At 45.1% G+C, this 27,081-nt stretch overlaps 2 protein-coding genes and 1 long non-coding RNA gene across 12 annotated transcripts in view; 2 read left to right on the top strand and 1 right to left on the bottom strand.

Moving 5' to 3' along the window:
• Positions 1-362: 362 nt before the first annotated feature.
• Positions 363-1,275, bottom strand: ODF1 (outer dense fiber of sperm tails 1). The gene is made up of 2 exons (XM_053948459.1): positions 992-1,275; positions 363-804 (listed from the first exon to the last, which is right to left on the bottom strand). The coding sequence occupies exons 1-2, from the start codon at positions 1,180-1,182 to the stop codon at positions 498-500; spliced, it is 498 nt and encodes a 165-aa protein (XP_053804434.1). The 5' UTR covers positions 1,183-1,275; the 3' UTR covers positions 363-497.
• Positions 1,276-1,388: 113 nt separating this feature from the next.
• LOC128791105 (uncharacterized) lies at positions 1,389-4,214 on the top strand. The gene is made up of 3 exons (XR_008431976.1): positions 1,389-1,740; positions 2,427-2,562; positions 3,243-4,214. It is a non-coding gene; the product is annotated as an uncharacterized LOC128791105 (long non-coding RNA).
• A 19,306-nt stretch (positions 4,215-23,520) lies between these two features.
• The window catches only part of UBR5 (ubiquitin protein ligase E3 component n-recognin 5), an 85,363-nt gene continuing 81,802 nt past the window's right edge, over positions 23,521-27,081 (top strand). For all 10 annotated transcript variants that reach the window (XM_053953021.1, XM_053952957.1, XM_053953013.1 and 7 more), the window contains exon 1: positions 23,521-23,715. In XM_053953021.1, coding sequence (XP_053808996.1) covers positions 23,654-23,715 — 62 coding nt within the window. In that variant the 5' untranslated portion in view covers positions 23,521-23,653. The remainder of the gene's footprint in view (positions 23,716-27,081) is intronic.

The following is a 27,081-nucleotide window of genomic DNA, read 5'->3' as shown; positions in this document are numbered from 1 at the left end:
GGCACTCTGTGCAAGAACCAAACCAAGGGAACAAAGGGTACAGCTTGATTTTTTGGGGAGAAGGCTCTTCCCCTCAAGGTGTTTCTCTTCAAGATTTTCCTCCTAGAAATACCCTAGAGCTCAAATGGAAGAGGTTGGATTGAGAGAAGTGTCCTTACAGAAATGTGACTGATCATAAGTGGTGCCTCTCAGCCTTTAAAATCCATGAGATTGTATGCCCTGAGTCCACCACCTCTAGCCCTGCCTTCAGTACCCAGCAAGTGACCACAGTCATGTATGCCTAAAAATATCTTTGTGTTTTTCTAGTGGCATTCCCCTTTTTGCCCACCAAACCCCTTCAAAATAAGGCTCACACAACCTGCTCAGAATGCTGTTTTCTTTAATGGAAGAGGTAAGAGAAGCTGCTGACACACAGTTACTGGGACAGATCTAAATGTGATGGAGAGACAGAGTGAGGCAGGGGAATGGCTGTGCCTGGTTTGGCTTCCTGCTGCAGCTCAGTAGTTGCAGAGAAAAGGGCAGCACTTGGGTGGTTTTTCAATCTCTCTGGGGCACTTGGATTCCACTGAGTAGGTCACCTCCTTGTCATCCACCCCTGGCGGCAGGCTGAATTCCTTAATGAACTTTTTGTAGTTACATGTCTTTGTCAAGCCGGTGTTGCACTCCACCTTGCGCTCCCCTGACACGGTCACCTTCCCGTCCTTCACCGTTACCGTGATGTCCCTGGGGTCAAACCCCTTCACATCGATCAAAGCCAAATTTTGACCAGAGCATGAGTTCAACATCCTGCCAAGTCTTTTCATTCTGGAATTAAAACAAGAGAACAATATTTACCTTCCTGTATCCCTTTCAATTTATTTCTCCAAAATGGCTATTTCGCTCCCATCCTACTTACCTGTTTCAACCTTTGCTCCTGATAGCAATGTCAAACATCCCTTATCCTACCCTAAAGGCTGCCAATGTCTGTAGAAAGCAGGCAGCTCTCTCTTACCTCTCATATCTTGAGATGCACCTTCTCCGGAGGCAGGGCTGGGGCAGGCAGCAGCAGGAAAGGGTGCACCTGTGCAGGCGGGCTGCACACAGCCTCTCACGGAGCAGCTGCAGGCGCAGGTTCAGCAGCTTCATGTGCCTCTGTATGTGCCTCAGGTTCTGCATGCTCTCGAAGTGACAGTGTGTCGACATGGTCAAGCTGTAAGTGTGTCAGGGCAAGAGCAATCCTGAGTGCCCTGAGAGCTTCATCTGGTGGTGAGTGTGGAGCAGAGCTGCCGTTGCTCATGCAGCCTTCCAGCAGCTACCTTGTGACATCGCGGATCCAGAACGCCACCGTTCTCCTGTCACCATGGGAACAACAGCCGGGTCCCCGCACAACTGCAGCCCCTGCTGCAGCTCCCAGCCGTGGCCCAGGGGAGCCCAGGGCAGCAGGACATGCCGAGGGCTGGACAAGGCAGGGATATGTGCACAGTGTCTGGGCAGCAGAGCCGTGGACCATGGGGAGCACGACTTGCATGCAGTTTCATACACAATGTTGCTACAGCGTGGCTGCCCAAAATTCCCAACAATGGTACTGACCATCAGCTTCCATCCCATCACCTCTGACAAGTGCTGGAGCCCAGGACATGAAATGTATTCCCTCAGACTAGCCTGTGACACAAAAGCTAATCCCAGCCTCAGCAGCACCAACACCCTTGTCTCTCAGGCATCTGCCCAGTGGCAAGCCAGATGATGTATTATTTTCCCAAGGTGAAATATGAATTTGGTTTATCAATAAATCAAAAGAGCCAGATTATTTTATATTGAATGGTAGTTTCATCCATAAAAAATTAAATTGCTTTGTGCTTTATTACTCATAAAAAGCATCACTTTTTTGGTCTGAAGACCAACCTTTTATTTAAAAGCTGAATTCAAAGGCTGACAACCTGTGAAGTGTCCCTCCTGTGTGGAGCCTGTACACCCCTCTGATGGCACTATTTTGTCTTTAAAACTCTTACACACTCTATTCTCTTCAGCTCTACATGAGTCCTTCAGGAGGTCTCTCTTGCCTGGTGAGTCTGAGCCCTTTATTTCCCAGAGAGGGTTTTGTTTGCTGAGCCCAGTCTGAAGAGATGATGTCTGGAGCAGATCACTTGAACTGAGCACGGAGCTCAATCTCCCTTCTGATACATGAGTAGGGATCACAAAAGCCACTACAAAGCAAAGATGCTGAACACTAGGGTGTGTGTCAAAACAAAACAAAACTTCTGCAGGGAAAGCAACAGCTCAAAAAATAATTTGAAGTTAAACCTTCCTGGCACATGAAACTGGGGGGTTGAGGATTTGCCACATGCCCCACAGGAGAGTGAGGAGGGTCTGCAGGCAGTGGTGCCCATAGGTTGCTGACTCCTTTGGGATGCATCTTTAAGCCAAGGGATGTGAACTTTTCTCCGCAGGCATGCTCATCCAGGGAGATTGTCCTCAGAGCAGGAGAGCATCAGCATGGTCTGCAAGCAGAACATTGAGCAGAGGGACCTGCAGGCAAAATAACCTTGGAGGGGCATCACCACATACTGTACATAGGATAAGCAGGTGTGTGTAGACACAAATCAACCAAGCAGGTACTTGCCAAGCTCTGCTCTCCTCCGCTGCTCCCTTTCCCACCCATTATCACAGGCAGAAGGGCAGTACCCAGCAGTGCTGTTGGCTTGCATTGCCATGCCTTGGGAAGAGTGTGTGCTTTGCCTTGTCTTACCGTGTCCCAAAACCTCCCAGGAAATCCTGCAGTCAAATGAAACACTGTGTCAGCAAGTGCCCACTGTGGAATTAATTAACCAGGGGGGGCAACACTGGTTTACAGAGACTGCCCAAAACACCCCTGTGTGGAGCTTCTCAACCCCAAGGGTTCTCTCACATCAACCACATACCTGCACTTATGTTTGCAAGCAGTGTTTAAAAAACATAAAAGCCTATCTGTAGGCAGGATGTTTTTGTAATGCTCTGAAAAAAGGGCTGTAGCTTTTAAAACAATGGAAATATAGAACTCTGAAAGTAATTTGTAGCCTTGTTTCCCATTACTGCAGCAGCTAAGCAATGTTGGTAAAGAGCTTTTTTCATGCTTCTATTGCTGTTTTGTGTTACTCCCACACACTTTAAACTTTTGGTCTTCTGCTGCAAATCATTCACTTTGCACATATAAGAGATGGATGGGTAGCTTGTCTAGACAACTCAATAATTATTTTTCATCGTATATTTTATGAAATTTCTATAAGGAGCTGCATGGCAATCATCCTCAGTGTGACTTCCTAGGGGCTGAGAGAAGTGAGCACCTGCTGTGGCTGACAAGTGACTCTCTTGATCGTATGTACTTGCAAAGAGCTTTGGAAGACGGTTGCTGCCTCTTTCTACCACTTAGCACTGTTTGCAGATTACAGCAGCTGAGTATTACAAATTTAATTCCAGCATTCTCAGCCATACGTGGTGATTTCCAGTAGTGGTCCACAGAGCTTACCATCTGTGGATGTCATTTTTAGGAAAGGGGCCCTCAGAAGCATTCAGAGAAGAAGGACTGATCTGTCTCTCTTGGCAAATGAGGATGGGTTGTCTGGTATCCCTTTATAGGCTTTCACTCCCTTTGGGTGCTGGCAGTACACAGAAACCCATGCTCTTAACAGTTCTAAGGAGTCAGATCCCACCTCAGGCTGGTACATGAAAGCCAAAAAATGTTAACAATAAAAATCCCTGAATTACAGCGATTTCTGAAAATATGTGACTCTGTAATAAAGGGTTGGGCTCCTGACTCATGAGAAGCAATTTGATTTACAGAAACAGCTCACTCCTGAGGCAGGCTGATCTACCATGTGTTAAACAAGCATTTCTTGATAGGCTGCTTCCCACAGCCAGAGCCATGATCTCCACTTCCTCCCCAGCTCCCCTGCATCAACGTGCTGTCCTGGGCTGGACCAGCCTCAGGTGGGAGTGGGATGGATGGCTGAGCCAGGGCATGAGAATCAGGCTGGGAAACGTCACCCACTATGAGTAATGCTGCTGCTGGTGCCTCTGGGATGTATCAGGAAGAGTTTTGTACTGCAGGAAGGTGAGCTGCTCTGTAATTATTTCCTGTGAGCTGCAGGAGAGCTTGCCTGCCCTTCTGGGCACGGATGGGTAATTATGGGCCCACACCAGAGGAATAAACAACCTCATGCATATGACTTGGACAGTGTCACCACTGTGGAGCTGGTGATTCTCAGGCACAGGGAAGTGGCACTCACATTTCTGTGGGTCTGCCTAGCTGGCCCCACTTGAAAGGAGCACCAAACACTTCCTAGAAGGTAGATGGATAAATAAAAATTGTTTTAAGTACAGATCAACTCCACCTTGAGGGTGCTCTATCTGTCATTTCAAGAACCAATTCAGCTCTGTTTCCCTAGGGGAAGGAGGGACTTCTGCCACACAGTGTGTTACTGCAGCTGCTGGTGGGGTACTTCCAGTACTCCTTCTGGTAGAGAGGATTTCTTAGTATTTCTCTTTCACTGCAAGTCAGCTGGTGCTGTAAATGCAATGTGGAGTTGCTGGTGGCATGGCATGCTGGTATGTGGGTGCTGCATATTACTGGGACATGGAGAACCAGCAGGGTGGTTTCAGCTTAAGAAGATCCCTGCCCAGTGAAGCCAAGGTGAATTTTGACTTCTACGAAGACCAAGCCCAAAGTCTGGGGATGTTAAGGAAGTGGGTCCGCTAATAAGCCTAATTTGCAAGTGCTGCTCTGAAATTGTCTTTACTAATCAATGGAATAGGAAATCCTCCTGTTTCATATCTGCTGCAGTCCCGGGGAGTCTGCACAGTCAGGTCTGGCCTGGCATGAGGAGGAGGATGAAGGAGTGCATGTGCTACAGCATCCATGTCTGATCCAGCCCTTATCAGTCTCACAGGTTGTCCTGAACCCACTCCCACAGTGACCTCAAAGACAACATCTCAACACAGACAAGTCAAACACAGTATAGATTATTTGGCTCCTTAAGCATCCCTGGCTGTCAAGGTCTTCCTGATACCCATGAAGCTGAGAAGTTCCTCAAATGTAAAAGCAGAATGGAGCAATGGAAACTGGTAGATGGCCTTCATTGCTTACTGTCAGGTGTAACTGTCTCCCCTTGTTCACTGCACAGAGACAGGGACCTCTCCACTTTGAGTCCAGTGAGTTCACAGAGTCCAGTGAATTGCCTGGGAAGTCCACAGAGATGGACTTAAAGATACTCCATATGATCTGCTCAAAGAAAAAGCCCCTAAAAAATGTCCCCCAAAAACACCCCCCAAAATATGACCAAACAAAAAACCCAACCATAAACCTCCAAAACCCCAAAATCTAACTCCTAGGGCTGGAAGCACTGCTAGCTTCTTTGCCCTTTCAAACACAATTCCTGAATTAACCATTCCTTCAAGGTTTCTCTTGGTCTCTTTTGAGCAAGAACACATCAAGTTCAGCAAGTACAGATCAATTCAGAGTGTTGTCAAGGTATTTTCAGACCTACGAGGTTTTGACAGTGTCTGAAGCACTGATTTATAGGTATCAGGCAGAATGTCTTAACATCCCAATCACTTTCTTAAGTGGGGCATAAGGATATCACTTGAAGCTGAGTCTGCACCAACCCTCAGAAGAAATCCAGGTGTTGTTTAACGGAGAGTGCAATTGCATACAGAGCACTGTAGCCACACACTGCACTCAGGTAATAGTGTGCTCAAATGGATAATAATGATCATTTTCTCCTCTTCTCACTTCCATATGGAACAGAAGTAATTAGCAAAGTAACTGTGCCCCTACATTCAGCCAAGTATTGCTGAAAGGCTTGGAGCAGACCCAGCATGTCAGGCTCCAGCTCAGCCTCCTGCTCCTTGGAGTGGCATTGACTTCCAGTATCAACCTGTGGAATTAACTCCTGAGGATGGTATTTCTGGATTGCCAACACACTGTTTATGTAAACGAGACATCCTTTGATATTCTCTTGGTTTTACCAACATATTTAACACTCTTTAACCTTCATAGGAAAAAATACTCATGTTATATCAATAACTACTTTTTATATATTTCCTCAAGGAATTCTTTCTCCCCTTGAAACTCATAATGGAGCAGTTGAATTCCTTTAATTCAAATTTACAGGATTCATCAAATATTTTGCACTGACTCCTCAAGCTGCTGCTCAGACACACTGATGCTTAGTCAACTTTCGTAAAAAGAGTTGTCTTTTCCTTGTTTTCCTAGTGCTGTCCTAACAGGTCTTTCTACTAAATAACGTTCCTGCATTATCCTGGGGTCTCTCCTGCTCCTGCTCTCCCACTGGCACACAGTGGTGGGGATCTGAGAGGCAGCACCATATTTTGTTACACCTAAGTGAATAAATGTCCTTCTTCCTATCAAGGTCTGCTCTAAACAGGCCAGGTGGAAGAAAAGGAAGGGGGTACCCTTCCCTTTCACAGCAAACTGGTTAATCAATTCCTGACCTGCTCATGGTATTATTCACTCTAGCTGTGCATGTTTGAATGTAATTAAAGCAATGACAGGTCTTTCCCCAGCATACTTCAGGGCATCATGCTACCCAGCATCATTGCTAAAGATGCTTTGTACCACGTGCACGTGGGATCTTGACCACAACATCCTGCAGCACCATGCCATGGAGAGCAAAAGCCCATCAGTGGAATGTCAGTGGTGCTAATTCACAGGAGGGTCTGGCCTTGCTGGGCCACCCCTGCCATTGCTCCTGCACTAGTGGGCCAGCGCAGACTGCCTGGGCTTGCAGCAGCTGCTTGCCATCCTGCACGTTTGGAGGGGTGATGCTATGGGAAGAGCTCCTCTCTCCCTCCATCAAGCCAGTCCCTCTTCCTAAAGGTAGTATCTGAAAGCTGCTGCAATGCTTAAAGGGAGCAGCCTGCTGATAAATTGAATTTTTTTTCTCTCTGTCACAACCAGAGTAATTTCTAGTACTCCTTACCATCTTTCTGTAGCAAATACGGGAAGACTGCAGCAGTTTTCAGGCCCTAAAGCTGCTCTGAAAATCCCCTTGCTTCAGCTTTTCTTTTCAGCCAACATTACTGTATTCCTACTGTTCCCATTGAGTACAAATAGCTCAGCTAACTGAGCACCCAGAAGAGATGTAAATTGTGGAGTAGCTGGAAATGGTCATTATTTGTGCCTTCCAGTTCTCAGGCGTATGAACAAGGTAAGTGGTATTAGCCAGCTATGTACAACACCCGGGGTACAAACCCCCATCTGTGAACAAGTGCTACCACAACTACACTGGTGCCTGTGTAGTTCAGTGTGCAATGTATCTACTGGCTCTTGTTCTTCCATTGTAGGTATCTTGTCCACCCAAATGCAAACAAAAAGTTATTTGCTACAAAAAACTGCATTCTATGTTGTTAGTCAATAGTCTGACACGTGTTTCTGTCCAGGAGAGTCCTCTACAAATGAAACACATTTTTGCTGCAGAAGTAGAAATCAATATGCTAGTTGTCTCAGTTTGAAAACACAGGTTTCTGCTAAGGAAGACAGTTGTCTCCCTTGATATGGAAAATGTAAACCCCCTCCCTCCAAATTATTATAATTTTGAAATTAAGGTGCTCTCAGAAAAAGATATGGGAATAGGAGTAACAGTTCTTTACTAGGGAAATTAAAATTAAAATGCAGTAGTACAAAAAAACCAACCAACAACCAAAAAAAAACCCACCAAAACTACTGACAGAGTCAGAATATAATCTGATACCCTGTTGGTCAGCAGTCCGGGTGTTGGTAGCAGTCCGATTAAATGGTGGCTGCAGTCCTCCTGGAGTGACAAATGTGATTCTGTTGAAGCAGTGATCCTGCAGAATCAGGGTACAGTTCTCCCTTGAAGGTCCAGTGGTAGTGCAGACGGGTCCAGTCTTCTTCTGGGAATCCAGTGGAAAAAGGCTGACTATGGTGTTCTAAATCTCAGATTATATCCAGGTAGGAATGCTTGGCTCTTCACCCTGGGCAGAGCATCTCACAATGGGATGATGTAATTTTATCAGTCATGCAGTGACACTCAATGGCCCATTAACAGAAAATAACCCCCTGGAGGAAGGATGGGTCTTGGGAAAGATAAAGAGCACTGCCCTACCTGATTTTAACAGATGGTAATGGAATACATTCAGTTACATCTTGCATTGCAACCTAAGGCACTACTGCAGTATGAGAAGAGTTCTTTTTTAACAAGAATTCTCTCATTTCTTCAACATCCATGTTCTCTTCAAAAGAAAACAGTTTGCATGTGCCTTTTGTTTTCTCTTCTAAAAGATGAAGGTAAGGCCTAGCCACTTGCCAGAGATATGCCCAGGTTACTTGAGTAGTAAGAGATGACCTCTACCTTTCCATCAGTGTGCTTCAGAAAGTACTCTCCCAAAAGATGGTATTGGTAATTGGTGCTGCTGCCCTGGAAGGTGACCCTGAGCATCCAGTAGGATGAGAATGAGAATTACCTTTGTGGCAGGTGTGCTGGACGTTTTGCAGCATTACTAAGTGCAGGAGGAGACTTGTCCATCAGCAGAGATCCTTGAGACTTATGCAAGAATGGTCAAAGTTGTATGAAATGTCACATTTTCTTGGGAGAGCTGATTATTTCACACTTCCTTTCATTCCCAATTTGGAACATAATAGAAATATCAAAACTAAGCTTCTTGAAGGCTTTGTTTACATCCTGGTGTTTGGATGTTTTATGGGATTCATATAAAATCAAAAAGTATTAAAAGTACTTGATAATGCTGTCAAAGTTTCAGTGAAATCAGTGATTATGTGAAACATTTCCACTCTTGTCTATTCTGCTAGGAAGAAAAAAATTGTCAGCTTTAATAAGAAATTAGTTACCAGTTAAATTTATACCACTCATCGACATCAGCTCTACACTCCAGGCTACTAGCAGTGTCTTCCTTTAGCAGCCCGGTACCACCACCAGCTTCCCATCATTTCTGTGACAGCTTTTCTCCACACAGATGGAACAAGCCATGCGCTCCTGTGATGACAAGAAAACCCCAATCCTATTTTGCTTTCCTTTTCATTCTCCCCTGTTTAAAGGAGGATGAGCAGCTCTTTGCACTGAGGATCTCCTTGGCAAGGTGCAGCAACAGCAGTGGCCCAGAAGAATGAGCTGTGAGCTTACAGGTCCTACCTCATGGCACTCAGCATGGTGAAACAGGAGGTGTGCCAGCCTTACTTTCTCCAGTAAATTTATTCTAGGGTCTCAGGGGTTTTATCTACAGTATCCTCAGAGCAGAGGTAAATAAGGCTCGTGGCTAAAATCGAAAGGCTTCTGTTATCTTGTTTCTGCAGCAGTTTAAGGCCACTTACAGGGATGTGAACCCTGGAAACTACCTGGAAATACATCCTGATGTGCCACTCTATAAGAGATGTTTAACCACTTAACTATCATGAAATAAGAAGTTCCTCAATTTTGAAACATTTTTAAATTTTATTTTATTTTTTTCTTTTCAATTGCTGGTTTCCAGTCTGGGGAACACCTAGAGATTACCCAAGACTTGTTGAATCATTTTCAGCCCCTGTGAGTAATTACAAAATTGAATAGTTTAAGAAAAAGAAATGGAAAAATTATTTTTTGAGAGGAAAAATGAATTAGCCTTGGAGCTTGGTGTCCTCTCCCAAGAAACTTGTGAAGTGTCTCTTACAATGTGGGAACAGCAATTTGATTGTATTATAAAACAGACTGGAAAAATGCACAAATCAGACTGACAGGCAGTTCCAGTCAGCAGTGATTACAAAAACTCCAGCTCACAGCATGAGCCCTCTCTAACCACATCCAGGGGGTTCTATTTTCGAAAGGGATCAAAGACCTGACAAAAACATTCTTGCCATCTCCATTTTAGAAGAATTCTGAATCACTCCATATGCCACGGTGTAAAATTTCAATTCTTTCCCTCTTCCTTTGGCAACACTGTTAGGGTGTGAGACAGGGTCAGACAGTAACTACTTGTGTGACTGAGGAGTTTAAAGTTAAGCCTGTGCTTTGATGAACCGTAACAATCACACCGTATTTCAGAAGCACTGATCTCTGAGATGGCTCAGATGCTTTGCACCTCCCAGGCTCAGGTCTGTGAGGGCTGCTGCTTTGGAAGAGGCAATTACCTGTGCACAAGGATGTTGTGGCGATGAGCAAGGCTTACGTTTGCTCCAGAATCCTGCCTCTATCAGTCCTGCCTGTGCTGGATACTTTGGGGAAGACCCCTTCTCATTTCCAGCTGGAGACACGGTGCTGCCATAGTACAGCCTGATGGGAGGGCTCCAGTGGACACCAGTAGACTGCACAGGGTTGTGCCTGCTCGCTTGGTGTTACTATGTCACCTTTTCTCCTCACTACTCAGCTGTCCTGCATCTGAGCAAGACCTGCCCAGGTCCTGCCTGCTCTGCACCAGTATTAGGCCCATGGCTGTGGTGAGCACAGAGACCAAGAGATGTAGTGACACATGAACTTGTATGGCCGAGATGATTCATGGGAGGAGCACATCCTTGCTTCGGGGCAGCTGTGCCTACCAAAGGGGCAGGATGGACAGCTGCAAGGGGTGCCTGCTTCAGTCATCCCGCACCAAGTGGAACCTGCATCTCCCAGCACCCCATATGGGGTGGCTCTGCCTTCAGAGCAGGGAAAGCAGAAGGCTCCCCAGCTGCAGTCAGCAGGCACGTTGATGGGCTTTACCCTCTTCAAACCTCTAGCAAACACATCCACTTCCCTCTAAATTTTCTCTGCAGCCAAGAAAGGAGAGGGGTGCTGCTAGGACATGGCTATCCCCATCAGCAGCTATCCAGCTGAGTTCGTTAGGTCCTCGTTTCTCCTTACCTGCCATAAGGAAGGTGCAGGGAACTCGCTCAGGTGTTGATGTCACTGCTGTAAAAGCATGTGATGTGGGTCCTACTTTCTGAGTCACCAAGTGTGGAATCTGAGACTCTTTGGATGTCACCTTACTCCAGTAACACCACTGGAACTGCTTTCTGTGCATGTACATAATCCTTTCTGAAATGTAGAAAAACCTTTCTTTGAACCGAGAAAGCTCCAGATGTTACTATAGCTCTCACAGTTTTCTTGCTCCAGAAACTAAAGGCTTCTCTTTAAATTAACAGCTGAGCTCCTGGCCTTACACACTGTTTTGAGCCCTCCCTCCCTCCCACAGCATCTCACAGGGACACAGCTCAGAAGGCTGCTAGACCATCAAGTGCAGAGCTAGTCTATGCCTGTCAGGAATATCCTGTGCTGATCCCATACATTAATTATATGCTGTGTAAAAAATGATTTCCTAAGAGGTTTGTTTTTTCAAGTTAAACTGAAGATCTGGATCTTCTATATATGTCAACAGACTAGATAGGCTAGAATGGAAAATCCTATAAGAGCCATACTTCATGTATCAGTATTGCATATCAGCATCACATCTTCTCTGGAGTGCCTTCTTTGTTGCGGAATGAATCCTGTTGTTATAAAAGGAATCTTTCTTTAAAGGAGTATCCTCAGGTTTAACATGTATTTCTTATTTCTCTTAATTTATTGTTTATCTTTGAAGCAGCAGGAAATCCCCTTGCCCACCTTTTGAGTGCAAATGGCCTGTAGCATGATGGGTCGTTTCACCAGGTGGGCAGGGAGGAGTGCAGAATGAACGATATAACAAGGACGGGTGGTGGCAGGCAGGAGTTTGCTGGTGACACTCATTCAGGGGGTTCCCACACAAAGGGAATTTCACAGACTAGAAATTTCACAGCTCTGTTCATTGTGCTCTCAGCAGCCATTCCTTCATCACTGTACCTCACATCACCCATTTTTGCAAAATGTTACCAAGCAAGTATGTAGACAAGCAATCCTTAGCAACCCCTGATAGACATTGCCTGTCTTAATCCCAGTCATGAGCTGCGCGGACAGATGACTTCATGATGAAAGAAAAACCTGGTTCCTGTTGATTCCCCAGTCTTTTGCCTACAGGTTTCCTCATGAAAATGGGCTTAAATGGTTAAACTATGAAGTAGCCATACAAAAGAAATCAAGTGTTAAAAGGATTAAGATACCATCATTAGGATACCATCACAATTACAACTACTTGGTACCAAAATTGGGGTTTTAACATGTGCATGCTGACGCTGTGGACCTGCAGTTGTAACATTTTGATTGATGCAGCTCAGCTTTCTGAAGCATGCCCATGCAGAGAACCCACCTGAGCTGGCAGCATGCCTGTGGGAAATCTCTGCTGGCAAAGCCACCATGCAGATCAGTGCAAAAGTGGACTCCGTGGCTGTGCCTGCAGAGGGCCAGTCCAGTTTACAGTTTACCTTATTGAAATCTCAGCATGGGCAAGGTTAGCGCTCACAGAAGCAAAGATCTTTGCTAAGAACCTAATTAAGATGAGAGCAGTCTGGGCAGACCTTGTCTGGACACAGAAGTCAGGGCTTCAGTGTTACTGTGGACAAGACCTTAGTGTTGTCTTCAGAGATGGTTCTGGGAACAGCTTACTGTTCCCTGAAGCTGCACTGACTTAAAATGAGCTCTAAGGCATTTCCTGGTGCTGCATTCATATAGAAATCAAGGTGTATTACAATTTTACACCCCTGTTTTTAGGAAATGCCCAGGCTGGCAGGTGGTGACAACTCTCTTTATAGGTGTCTGTGCTGCAAAACTTTTCCAGAGCACTGTAGAGGTTTCGTATCAACTTCCTTCCATGGTCTTGGTGCTCAGTTATGTTGTTTGCCATCATAAAACAGTGTTTCTGCCTATTTAAACTAGTTTAGTTCTTTTAAGCTGGCCAGGCATTGGCATTACAGCAGCAGTGTCTGATTTATATCCTTTTCAGCTTTCTATCCTCATATCCTTCCTATTCCTCCAAAACTAACAAAACCTGAACCAATGTAAGTGGGTTTCATGCTTTTTTTTTTTTACTAACCTGACCATCAATCCATTGCTTAAATTGTTGAGCAATAGAAAAGCTCCCAATTCAAAACAGAAAATCCAAATTTAACAACAAATATACACAGCAGCAGCAATGTATTTTCTGATTTCTGCATCTCTTACATAGCTCCTCTGGCATATCTAAACCAACAGATGCTGATCATGTGCTTTGGACAACTCTTTCCAAGTACGTGAGAGACATCACATTTTTGAGCCAAAAAATGCTCTTAAGAACAAGCAAAACCAAAGTAGCTAAACTGAGATAACCTTTGTGTGCACACATGTGTATCCAGTTTAAAAATGGCCATAGGTTTTAAGCCTGTAAATTCACCAACAGCATCCAGGTTTGAACATATTGAAATGTTTATTCAGTATTGCTGGCTGAGACAGGCAGCTTCTGACAGGCAGCTTGAAATGACACCTTTAACTAGAAAGAAAGTGAGGGAGCAATTTGGCGAGTGGAGAAAACTTTAAAGGGTTTGGGTGTAAAAGGGTGCAAGAGAGAAACCCAGATTACTTCTGTGTCCTGGAGCAGCACTGAGACAGTTTGTTCCTGAAGTAACTCATTACAGAAATACATATTCTTGGTGTTTTCCTTGAAACCTGCACTGCTCTGTAAGCTCTCTCACAGAGAGCCATGAATAACTATGATTGTATGATTCTATTGTATGATTCTATGAATTGGAGTGCAGGAGGAAATGTGGATTCAAGTCCTCCCATACTGAAGCCAGACTCCTTCCTGCCCTCACCAGGATCCATCCCTGCCTGATGCTGAACAAATCCAATATTCACAGGGCATGGCATCCCACATGAGCATGACTGAGGCACAAACCCAGGCCTTCCAAAACTGCCTGATGTGAATTCTCTCCCTCTTTCCCTGAGCTTGGCTGCCACTACTTTAACTCATCATCAGGCACCTCCACTGGAGATCAGCTGCACTTGCATCCTCGTGCATGTTGGGGATTTGCCTGCTCTTGCCATTTGCCAAACTTTACTGCTATAAAACATTGGATTTGTTGCTCAGCCCTAGTGCTTGCACCAATGTGGCTATGTCAGCTGTTGGCATCAGTTGCAGAGACCAGGGCAAACTTCCAGAGCAGATCAGACCTTGGATTTCTATCAGAATCCATCTGTTCCTGACTGAGAGTGATTCCCACCACCTTTATAGCTGGGTGGGATAATGAGCTATCAAATCCACATTAGCACAACATGGAGTTCTTTTAATAGCTTTCCTCTACAGAAAGTCAAGGCTGCTAGTGCATCTTGTGTATACAAGCCACGCCAGCAAGCTAGAGGACTTATAGCTGACAGTGTCAATTGTTTTTAAAGTGTTACTGCAGTACTGGCATTTGAAAAGCAATTTAATATTTCTCCCATGACAGTCACTTCAAATATTCTGGAAACAATCACGGATGACAGTTACAACACTTGTCTTTTCTGAGATGCCCAGACCAGATTTGTGTACAGCTTGTGCTGGGCAGGTCTGTGAGGTGAACAATGCAGCAAACACAGCTCTTCCATCCACCTAAGTCCACTTGGCAGTGGGGGTGTGCAGGGGCTGAGCCTCACACACTCAGGCCCTGCCACAGGAGTGTTGTAATTAAAGAACACAAGGGCTGGAAGGAATTCACACAGAGCTGCTGCAGCAGCACTCCTCCTCAGCAAGCTGCAGCACCAAGGGTTAACACTCTGCTGCCTGCCTCACAAATCTGCATAATGCCTTGCTTTGGCAGCTCATTTGCATAATTTTAAATTACTCTTTTGTCTGGAAAATAAAATCTAAAACATAGGTTCAGATATAAGTGGTAGATACTAATGTTTCATATCCTAAGAAGGCTTGGTTAAGTCTATTTGTCTGAACTTGACAATAGAGGTTGTAAAAATAATTTTAACAGAGAGATGTTGTTTCTTTATTGCACAGCCTTGAGTGCCATTTTGACTACCTAAATAAGGTCTAATGTGCTCACCCACCCCTAACAGAGGGGATGGCGCTTGCCTACACACGCTCAGACTCTCTGGCTCTCCCAAGGGCTCTGCAGCTCCATCCTTTGCCAGAGGTGGGGGGTAGTCCAGCCCACCCCTCTCATTAAACTGCAGAAACAATACAGCAACTGGAGACTGAATCCCTGTCATCAGCCCATCCTTACCAGGGATGGGCTTCCAGGCTGTAGCTGTGTACTTAGAGGTGTCGACACCCGATGAGCTCAGTGTCCCACCTCCCACTGCCGGGAGGGATTCAGCTTAACAGAGGATGGATACCTACATTTCCTCAGATGAATCACACTCCCAGCTCCATTGACTACCATAACTAAGTCTCCACTGGCTAGTGTGGGAGATTAGACACCTAAAATCAGGTATCTGTTTTCTGGATCTGATTCCCACTCCAAATTCAGCTGACTGCCTATGAGGTGGTCTTTGTGGGCAGAGCCCCATATCTCTTAGTTATTTTCTCCCTCATTCTGGGAGACAGATACAAAGCACAGTGTCTTCAACTCTATCTGATGTGTTTCAGTGTAGGAAAAGGGGCTGTTAGCCTGCACTGGCACTTCAGTGTGTTTTAAATTATAGCTTATCAGAACAGCAGAATAAATCCTAGGAAATAGAAAGCCAAATGGATAAGTTGCCTGTCATTATGACTGAAGCCTATTTGAACTCCTGCCCTAGTGCCTTACGTACTATAAACTTCTGTACATTCCTCAGGCAAAAGCCTGTAGCTTGTGCATTAGAATTGAACAGCATTTCTAAATGGGACATCCCAAACCAATGTATTTGTCCTCTTGCCTCTGTAGTCCCAAAGATAGGTGACACAAGACATTTCCCAATGGACATCAGCAGTGTGCCCAGCAGGCATTCTGCCCAGGGAAGCAGCCAAGGGGTGGTTCCCCTGCCAGCTGGAAGGCACGGTGACAGGGAAAACTTCAGGCAAATTTAGCTGCGTCTAGGTAGGTTGTACAAAATGTACGGAGGGAAAGGCCAAGTGTAAGTACATAATCATGAGTGAACAGATCTGTCAAATGCTAACAAGTTTATACCTGGCTTATTTACTTCAGTTTTTCTTTTGCTCAGTGCTCATAACCCAAATTCAAACTTTGAAGTTTCCTGCAAGTGATAATATACTGACTGCCCTCCTTCAGATTCCAGTGGCATTACAGTTTTCATGAAAATGTTTCAAAGATGACTTAGGGCCATATTTCTTCTCCTTTCCCATTTTGCAATACCTAAACCTTTTGCTTGACATTTTTGTTAAAAAATAGACAGAGTATATATACAGTAGTAAACATTTAAGCCCCAATAATTAAAGTCTCAGTTCACAGCAGACGGTAAGTTGAAACTACCTGTATGTTCAGTTAGTAGCAAGTAATTCTGAATGTGCAAATCTGCCTGCAGTTTCGTGTCAACTGCCTGCCTGTCTATAAAAATATGCTTGCTAACACATATGCAGGCATATGCAACAGTGTTGCAATTGCTGTTATTCACAATAAAATGTTCAACCATCAGTTAACTGTGTCCCTTTCTCCTTAACTGCAATGGAAGAAAACCCTTCCACACTATTTATTAATATTTTCTTTCCTCCATTTATTTCAATAAAGCTAAATGTTAACTGCCAAAGCAGTTCTCAGCACAGTCTTTGTGTGCTGCATTTCCTATTGACCACTGTCTCTATTGCCATTTTTTTTCTGCCTTTCAGTACTGAAGCACCATCACCATAAAAATCCTGTTCTGTGGGACTCCCAAATGTTAGAGCTGCCTCCCTTCACATGAAGTTAACATCTACTTTTTTTGACATTTAATCACTTCTGTGACTGGTTGCAAGACCCACTGCAACTGTGTTCTCATCTAGGGAAGACGCTATAGGGACATGGGAGAACAGTAAAAAACAACAATCCTGCTCTATCTGAATGTCTTTAGTGATTGAAAGGGGGAAAACAAAGTAGAAAAAAGCTCGTAAGATATTTAGCAGAAGGTGCAATCATCCCTGGAAGCAAAACCCATAGTTTAAAGGGAATGGGCTGTGTTTGACACTTTGCCTGCACCTCCTGACAGGAACCTCCAACTGCTGAAATACTGAAGAGATATTTCAGAAGGGATGGTGGATTTGTAGCCTCTGTGTACACTCATTTTGCCAGGCCAAATTTCTCCTGAACAGCCGCTGTTTATAAGCCACTTCTCAAATGACACAGCCTCTGGTTTGCTTCGAGTGTCAGCTGCAAACGGAGGCTGCTTTGGAGTTATTTCACAAGCAGATCGGTTTTCTGTCTGTGTGCCTGTGCTATTGTTCAAATCAGCAGTTTGCAACTCATCTTCCTCTCACCATCTTCCGTTTGATGTTGTGGAACAGCCAGAGAGCACACAACGTGGCCTCCTTCAGGGTAAAACCAAATGGGAAATTCTGCTCCCAAAGTGCCTTGTTATCTCTGGGAAAGCTGTGGATGTTCAGTCCATGAGGAACAACTAGAGCTGGCCACTAAAACCACCTTCAGTAGGGGGATGGCTGGGGACTTGGCACCCACTGCTTTGTGCTACACTGAACTTCTCCGGAAATGTTTAAATTTTAATATTTTTTCCAAGGGGAATTTAAACCCAAGAACTATCTACTATTTCTCCCAATATTATAAATAGCCATCCATGACAAATGGCTATTTAATGGCAGAGGAACAGCAGCTAAAAAGTAGGCTGAAAGTATATATGCTCAAAGGTAAATCCTGGCCCCACTAGAGTCCATGGAATAAATCACTTGCTTTTGACCTGGAAGGTCTCCACTCCTTTCCCTGCCAGAAACAAATTTACTCTGCAATAATTTCAGAAGGCAGTACCTGAATCAAGGCCACACAGAACTATTGCTGTGAATGCATTTCACCCACATATTTTATGATTTTTTTTTTCAAAACTGCCATCTTTGAAGGTAAATATGGTTAAGACAAGAGTAGCTAACCCAACCAAATGAAACTAATAGGGAGATAAAAAAAACCCTTTTCTTGTCCTAGTTAATCACCTTGACAGACTGCAGACAGATAAGAAGGAGAAGGCAACTCCCTAGGGAACCCAGAAAACCCCCCACCTTAAAGTTGCCAAAGTTCAAAGAAATTCTGTCTTTCCTTACCAGGAACTTAAAGGAAGCTGCTCTGATACAAAAGAACACAATTCTGTTTTACAGCTGCCTGCACAGGAACACCCGCCCAGGTTTTAGGAAGCCTCAGAGATACACCCACCACGTACACTGTGCACACCAGCTGTGCCCATGCCACCTTACAGGGACAGTCACACAAGGGGCTGCCCACAGCCTCTCCTCCTTCAGCTCCTGCACAGTGCCCAGGGTGCCTAGTGAGCTCCTCTTGTCTCACTCAGCTGCATTTGTCAGTGGACAGGTCTGGTCTACACATAAGGAAGTGATCATGTAAACTTTGTGGTGAGGCCTGGACAAGAAGAGGTGTCTTAGATGCCCAGTCAGAAGGAACAAATGTTCAGAAGTGTCTCTATGGGAGCTGGAAGAGAAAGACCCAAGTAAGGGGCTACAACCACAGTGAGACACAATGTCAAGTGAGTGTCAAAATAAAGTACTGGTGGATCTACAAACTCCACCAAACACTGGGCAGAGACCCTACTTTGATCCCAGACATGTTGTGCCAACACCCCTAAACAAAGAAAGCAAACCATACTGTAAAGAAAGGAGATCATAGGTTCCTTGAGTTATTTGGGTTGGAAGGGACATTAAAGAACATCTAGCTCCAGCTTCCCTGCCATGGGAGGAGATACTTTCCACTAGACCACGTTGCTCAAAGCCCCATCCAACCTTGAACACTTCCAGGGACGAGACACCCAGCTTCTTCGACATCCACAGCTTCTCTGGGCAGCTTGCTCCAGTGTTATCACCACCTTCGCACTGAATAATTTCTACCTTATCTCTCGTCTAAATCTGCCCTCTTCCAGTGTAAAGCCGTTACTATGTGCCTTTGTAGAAAGTCCCTCTCCAGCTTTCTTGGAGGCTAAATTTCTTGCATAATTCTAATTTCTGCCCCTGGAGTCCTTCACTGTAGAGCTGAAGAGAGGAAATGCAGAATAGATCAGACAAGGGAGGAGAATGGAGATTAGGCACCTCCAGAATTGCCTCATTTTAAATAATGCATTTCAGTCCAGGCTGTGTGTTAAAGCTCACCATATTCACTTCTGAATATCTAAGTTGCAGCCAAATTTTGACACAAATTTATGGTCTCAGAGGTTTCTGCTAGCTTAAGTGACCCAAGCATTGGACAGGCAGCAGGAGAACCACCTAGTCCTCCAGCTAGGGGAAAGACAAAGATCAAAGCAGAGCTTCAGTTGCTTCAGCAACTTTTTTTTTTAATTGCTGAACAATCCCAGGGCAGAAAGAAATCATGTGCGCACTATTAGACATTGAAAAACGCAATGTAAGAAAAATTCCATGGAAAACGTGTTTTCATCAGCTCTGCTATGAAAGAGCTACCTTGCTTCAGTCTGTTACACAAGGTGATGGAAACCTTGCCATGCACTTTGCTGTTCATTATAGAAACTTCTTTTCAGCCTTGGGAACAATCTAGAAACTGCAGTTTTCTGCACAGCATTCTTGCCTGACATTTCTAGGAACGCTGGCCTTGTTTTTTCCAGAGCAAAATACAATCTTACAGTGCCAGCCTGATGTCATCTCTGTTGATATCTGGAGTTAACAGCTTGGAAAGTGCACTCTGGAGCTCTCCTTCACTGCCTGAAGCCTCTTCCCTGACTTCTGCATGTCCCATCAGCCGCAGCCATCAGCCTGTGATACACCTGCTGGCATCTGCTCCCACTGTTTACAGAGCAAAGTCCATTGCAGTCCTCTTACCCCAACCCTCCCATCTTTAGCAGGTCCCCTCCCCTCAGAACAGACTTCTGTGTAATCTGTAAGGCCTGCAGCTGCTGCATAGCAAGCAGTTGGGAATAAATCTGTCCCAGTGCATGTGATTCAGAAGCTTTTTCTGATATGAAAGTTCCTGATCCACTGGAACGGAACATTTGTGGAGCAGGAGGCTGGATGAGATGACCTCCAGAGATCCTTCATTGGATCTCTGTGCTTCTACCAGTCTGAAAACTTCAAGAAACATTGACTCATCAAAACTGAATTTCAGACATGACAGCAATGATCTCACAGGAGTTATTTTGTACGGTATTTCCAAGTTGACAGAACTCTTGTACAGAAAATATATCAGCAAGAAACTTGTTCTGCTGGTTGGGTGTTGGTGTATATATAGCTGCACCTTCATAAGGAAGCTGCTGCTTTACCTGTAGACCTGAAAATAGCACTATCTACACATGGAGGAGCTGTGCAGTGTAGGCAGCCAAATTTCTTAGGCCAAGACATACAGTGTTGTCTTAAAGACATATTTTGTAAAGAAAAAAATCTGGTTTGGTTCTTAAGGATTTTTTCATGACTTGGCAAACATGAATTCAAAATATCATTTCAGTAGTGGATGCTCACATCCAAGACTGGGGCAATCGAGAGAACTTCGGACAATCTTCTATTTTGAAGTTCTTAAGAAACACAAGTTGTAAGAATGAGTAGTTCTGCAATCAGAAAGCAATTCTATTTGAAGTCAAATTCAGATAATCAAAGGGCCATCAAGCTGTAACCCCCCCGTAATTATCTTCCAAAACCAAGTGGCCAAAGCAGGCATTCAATGCTTGCCACTTCCTGGTAATGCAAAAGTCAACCAGTAAGACGCAGCCTCACATCCCTGAGCTGGAACTTCCTCCATATTCCAAACTCCTGTCAGAATAACATCAGCAGTTGAGCACTTGGCTTTGTGTCCTCTCACCTAAGCTTAGCTGCCATTCTAGACAGCAGTGTAAACTCTGTGTGAACAAGAGCTGACATTTGCACCACTCAACCTTATTCTGGCTCTGAATACAAGTTCCAGTGGGATCCATTTTAATTTTTTTAAAAATTTTGGTCATGCCTAGTGCTTGCATTGGCAAAGCAACAAGCAATGGCTAAAACTGGGGTTTAGACAAATGTAAATAAAGCTACAGAAAAGGATTGCTTGGAAATGGCCAGCAGCAGAATGCTGAGGCCTAACAGATGTGCACCCCCTTAGGGCTTTCCCAACTCCTTTCCTGTATCTAGCCAGTTTCCATAACCCATTAACTTTTAAAGGCTGTGTGTTAATGGTGGAAGGGAGAGAGCAATGGAAATCTCTTCCTCATACCCATCCCCTTGAAGAATTCCAATGAACAAGTCATAGCATTTGGAAATGTAAATGCTTTGGAGACCTACATCTTGAACAGAAAAGCAAACAGTTATCTGGAGCTTCCCAAAACCTACCAAAAATTCTTGACAGCATTCAGAAGGGCTCTGTGGGAATTCCCGTGACCCATCTTCCTACTGTTCAATGGAAAAAAAGAAATTATGGCCAAAGGGAATTTTCTTTTTGTATGGAAAAAAAAAAATCAAATTGAGAAGCAAGGCATTTCAGGTGCTTACCAAAACATGCAAGTGATTCTGATAAAATAACTGAGGTCAACACAGCTCACAAGAATCACTATGATAAACACCACAAATATTTTCAGGGAAAGCATAAAGACTGATGTTGGGAAGAAAAAATGCAGAAAAAACCTAACAAACTTAGGTACAGTCAAACACAGAACTAAATAATAAATAAACACTAAGTTCTCTCCTAACAGGAAAAAAAATGTAAAAAGGTAAACATGGACCTACTGGTTTTTAAATGCACAGCTACTGCACTGTCTCACTACCAAACAAAATGAGTCCTATTCCATGCCTTGTAGATTTCCAGAAACCTGTTAGTATTTCCCTCCCAGGATAAGCTAAATTACTTATTTGTATTCTTGGAGGCATTTGAGTATCACTGCCACTTGAAAACAGAACATATGGAGAAACTTCATCCAAGAAATCTGGAATACATCAATTGAGTATTTCTTCTCTCTATGACATTTCCTCATGTTAATGATAGCTGGGGGAAAAAACCTTCATAAACTCCCCAAATCTCTGGGCAGCAAGCAGCTGCATCAGCCTATTCTTGGATTAGCTCCTTTCAGCTGAACTGGAAAAAGAGCCTAGGAAGAAAGGGAAGTAGAAGATGGGAAGTCACAAAGTTCCTTAAGGTCTGAAAGTGGGGGAACAAACTGAGATTTTTAGTGTTTATGATAATACAGACTCAGAAATCAATTCTAACTCACTGAACTAGGTTCTAGAGGTTTTTTTTTTTGGCACTGCTATCATGTGATCATCATTCCTCACATGCTAAAAAATTCCGAGTCAGTTTTCCAAATTTCTGATTTCCTGAAAACAAGCAAGAGCAGGCTGCAAAAGCAGTAAATTCCAGTTAAAAAAAAAAAAAATCACCAAAATCAAAGCTCGGTTCAATCCCTGCTAAGGTGTTTAGTTTCTATAGAAACAAATGGCTGTTTTATTGACTTTGCTACTCAACCTTCGGTACATTGACATGTTAATTTGGTAAAAACAGCTCCATTGGCAAGGTGTGGAACAGCTCAGTTGAATCCCGTCCAGAGGGAAGGCATGCAAGGCCAGAGGCACCGGGAGCTTCACAGCGTGGTAGCTTTTTATTCTTCTATACCACCAACCTAGTGGTTAGTCTACAGAAGACTGAAAAGGGGTCTCATCAAAGATATAAATATCTTAAAGGAATGTGTCAAGAAGATGGTGCCAGACGCCTTTTGCTGGTGCCTAGCGACAGGACGAGGACTAAAGGCCATAAACTGAAATACAAGTTCCACCTCAACGTAAGGTAGAGCTGCTTTACGCAGAGAGTGGCAAAGCACTGAAGAGGCTGCCCAGGGATGTCGCTCCCTGTCTGGAGGCATTCCAAACCCACCTGGACACGTTCCTGTGTCACCTGCTCCAGATGACCCTGCCTTGGCAGAGGGGTTGGAGTGGATGATCTCCAGAGGTCCCTTCCAACCCTAATGATTCTGGGAACCTCCCTGAAAAATGGTGAAAACTCCCAGCTGCTGCAGGGAAGACTGACTAGAAATGCAACAAGAAACGCAACTGGAAGGGACAGAGCTAGCACGGGCCGCCGAGAGCGGGCTCCGGGGGAAATCCCTGTCCCCTCCCCCAGGGCCCCCCTGGGGACCAGCACACGAAGGCCCCGCACACCTCCTCCCCCGCTTCCTCCCGCAGCCGCTCCGGCCAAGAGGAAGCGGCTCCGCTCCCGCCCTGCGCCTCAGGGGAAGCCGCGCGCGCCGCCCGCCGGGGAGCCGCTCTGGGGCGGGGGGGGGAGAGAGAGCCGGGGGGGGAGAGGCACGTGGTGCTTTACGTCCCTCTTGCGCAATGACGTCATTGCGGCCCGCCGCGAGGGCGACGCACCGGGCCAATCGGCGGCGCGCTTAGTGGCAGGGGAGGGAGCCGCGCGCGCCAGTCAGCACGAGGCTTGCACGCGCGCCGCCGCGCGCGCCGGTCGAGCCCCGCCCCTTCCCTGTCGCGGCGCACGGAGGGCGGGGGAGGGGGAGGGAGAAGGGCCCGCTGGAAGCCAAGATGGCGGCGCGTGCGTGAGCGCGGCGCGGGCCCAGCTCCGAGCGGCGCCGTTGCGGCCGTTCCGCCCCGCCCCGCGCCCGCAGCGCCGCGGCCGCCGAGAGCCCTAGACTCCGCCGGGCGGCCCCGAACCACCCCGGGGGAGGGACGTAGGCCGAGAGCCCCCTCCCCCGCCGCCCCCATTGTGTGCCCGGCCCCCGCCCGCCCGCCTCCCGCCGCCGCCGGGGGGGCACCGGTGCGGAACATGACCTCGATCCACTTCGTGGTGCACCCGCTGCCGGGCACCGAGGACCAGCTCAACGACCGGTGAGGGGGGGCGGAGGGGAGGGGCCCCCCGGGGACGAGGGGAGGGGCCCCGGGGCAGCGGGGCCGGCCCGACCCCCCCCCCGCCGGGCCGCGGTTCCGCCGGGTCTCGGCGCGTCCCGCTCCGAGCGGCCTCTCCCGGCAGCCGCCGCCGCCGCCGGCTTCACCCCGCGCGGGGTTGGGGGGCCGCGACTTTCGCCGCGGGCCCGGCGGGGGCTCCGGCCGGCCAGGGAAATCCCGGCGTCCGGCCGAGGAAGGAGGTTCCCGGGGTTCCCTGGCCGAGGAAGCGGGTTCCCGGGGATGCCTGGCGGAGGAGCGAGAACGTGTCCGTATTAATCAGGGATGGAGCGAGGCAGACAATGCGGATGGGGGATCGCGGTGTGTGAGAGAATGACGGGAGCGGAGATAAAGGCGGCAGCGCTGTCACACGCAGCGCCGGTGTGCGCTGCCTTCCCCTGCTCACGCACCGGGTGTTCGATACAAAAGGAGGCCCGATCTCAAATCACTGATGGTGTGCGGCTTGGCTGAGATGGGGATGACAGCTGCCAGCCTGGAAACCACGCAGCTAACTTTATGTAGGAATGGGGGAGAGAAATTGCAGGCTGGGGAGAAACTGGAGTGCTTTGAGAGAAAATGAATCCGTGAACCAAATTTTCCTCACTGCTTGACGTTTATTTGACAGCTCTGTGTTGCTGTCAAATATTTCTTCTATTGCAATTGTTAATGGTATGTGTAATGGCTTGCAAATTTTACTTCTGCTCTTTTATACAGGAATTCTTAAAAACTTCATCTTTAATTTCTAACAAATTTATGTGTGAATAAATCGTGATCTTTAATGATCACTGGCTAGAAACCTAAACTGTTTTTGCACTAAAGATAAATGTTATTTAATGATTCTAAACAATATTTAAGTATTTTTAAGTCTTAAAAAGCATAAGCTCTTGGTTATACTCTCTGGTTTTGATACTACCAGTAGGTCAGGGTCCAGGTTATTTCACAGTTGTTTGTAGTTAGGTCACTTCTCCTAGACCAGTCTTTGCTGAGATGCCTCTTAGAGGAGGTGAAGTTTCAGTATGTACAATGAGGAAAATAGGTAGTTTTGAAGGCAGAATTTCTGCCTAACTACATAGTCTATATGTTTATACAGGGAAAAGAAAAAGATAAAACAGATCCAAAACCTGAAGTGTGTTGCTGTGGACTGTATTTTTTTCCTGTAGCCTGATAATGCATTTTACAGAATCCTGCTTCCTAGGAGGCCTAGCCATTCCTACAGAATTGATTTGCTTTCTCCATAGGTACTGCATTCAAATTTGGCATAGACCATCTTCCTTTAGAGTGACAAACTGAGAGATGATGCTGTACTAGGATTTATTGCTTGCACTGTTTTGGTTTGGAGTAAGATCTAGGCCTTTGAACTTGAAAAGACCCCAGTGGGTTTTCTCTTCTTTTTATGTTGATTGGCCCTTAGAAAACATTTAGCATGTAATTATCACACTTTGCTCCAAGTGAGAGAGCTCATCTGTTTTTTCTTTAATGTTACGTCTTCTGTTGACATATTGATATAAAATATGAGTGCCTTTCAGTCTTCATAATGCTTTCTCGGTTTTTTAAAATTTTTTTTTCTTACCACAGCAGCAGCTCTTACACCTACTTTTTGATACACGAACCTTCAAAATGGGTGGTAATTAATATATGGAGAAAGCTGCAGCAGTGCTGTTAAGTAGTGACTATTCTGAAAAGTCAAGTGACTCCTTGATCTGAGCTGCAAGTCAGAAATTTCGACTTGATAAACGTAATTTTACTAAAAGTGCAGTAGCTGTGTATCAGAACTTGTAATGCAGTGAAATCAGAATGATTCATAAATAGGGTTGAGGCACACACATATGTGCTGGAAATGCCAGTTCAATTTTATCAGTAGCTGCTTATTACTATTCTGTCAATGTTGATCAAGATCTAGATGGCTTAATAAATTCTCATACACGTACTCTCTCATAAGAAGTTAGGATCTTGGAACATCTCATCTCTGTGATGTTTCTTTTCTCTCTCACTTTATAGGCTTTTTTGAGTCTGTGCTGCAGCCGGTGGTCAGTCAGGGCTTTTTTCTGTCTGTATTCTGAATGATAGTTGTTTCTCAAAATCAGATTTTGGGATCATATTTCTGTATTGTATGCTTTCAGTAATGGATTTGTGTTCTGCATCTAAGGAGTAATCACTTAAAACCCAAGGCATATATTGCTGCAATCCCTGTGTGTTCAGGGTACGGGACACTGTTGAATTTTGTAATCAATTATGCTTAATAACCAGTGTAGATATGTAAAGGCAGTGGTTTTTGGAAACCATCCTTCTCCTGAAGTATTGCTGTGCTCTTAAGTAGTCGAAAAAACGTGAGGAAGTAGTTTTTTCCAGTTTGGTTTGGTACATTTTCTGTCATTTTGTTCTACAGTTCTTATTAGGTTTTCTGTGTAATTTGTTGTCACACTTATTCATGCAGCAACTGTGAGAATGGCAAAACACTTCAGAGAAAAGAGAGGAAAGTAACTGTAGAACCATGAATAATCGGAGGACTCCTGAGCACATCTACTCATCATCTGAAAATACTTCTTAGCTAGTGTTTTTGAAAATGTAGGTTAATGTTGCACAAGGGTAATTATTAGTCGTCTCTCAAATAAGCTGAAACAGTGTTGACTTCTTCACTCAGAAGTCTGGGAGCTGGTGACACTGAAGAGAGTTCACAGAGGACAAGGTCATACTTAATTTTGCAGTTGTATTAGGATTCATCTTTTGAAATGGATACTAGGCTAAGCTTTTGTTTAGGATGAACTGAGGTAATTAAGGTTTTTCTGGTAGGTTTATTAAGGAAGACAGGTAACTTGGAATTTTTTCCCCAAGCAATTTGTTGTCTGCAAACTGAATATGAAGAGTTTAATGGGAGAAAAATTCTGTATGGCCTGCAGTTTGAGAAACAACTCCATAGAGTATTTGGGATGTAAATAATTAATTGCTTTAATATTTGAAAAAGAGGTATGCAGCTTCTGTTGCAGTGGGTGTTAGGTATATTTTGTCGATTATCCACCTCTTTCAGGGTTGGAGACTTTGTGGAGGAAGTTTGACACAGTTTCATAGATAAGTTAATCTTAGCAAATTCTTAGTATATTTCTTAATTTTATATTGGGTTAGGAGGTGGGTGTAACCATGACAAATAGCCTTTTCTTGGCTGTTATGAAACCTCACAGGAGCAGTTTAACTTGCTGCTCTGGGAAGGAGAAGGGGAGTCTTTCACCTTACACAAATGGCTTTCCATACCTGAACTAACCTTCAGAGACAGGCTTTATCTCAAAGCTTTGACTTTGTTTTTACCTTGTACTAAGA

Source organism: Vidua chalybeata, chromosome 1 (assembly GCF_026979565.1).
Source record: "Vidua chalybeata isolate OUT-0048 chromosome 1, bVidCha1 merged haplotype, whole genome shotgun sequence".
NCBI classification, from domain to species: Eukaryota; Metazoa; Chordata; class Aves; order Passeriformes; family Viduidae; genus Vidua; species Vidua chalybeata.
This window is presented reverse-complemented; position numbering and strand designations above follow the sequence as displayed.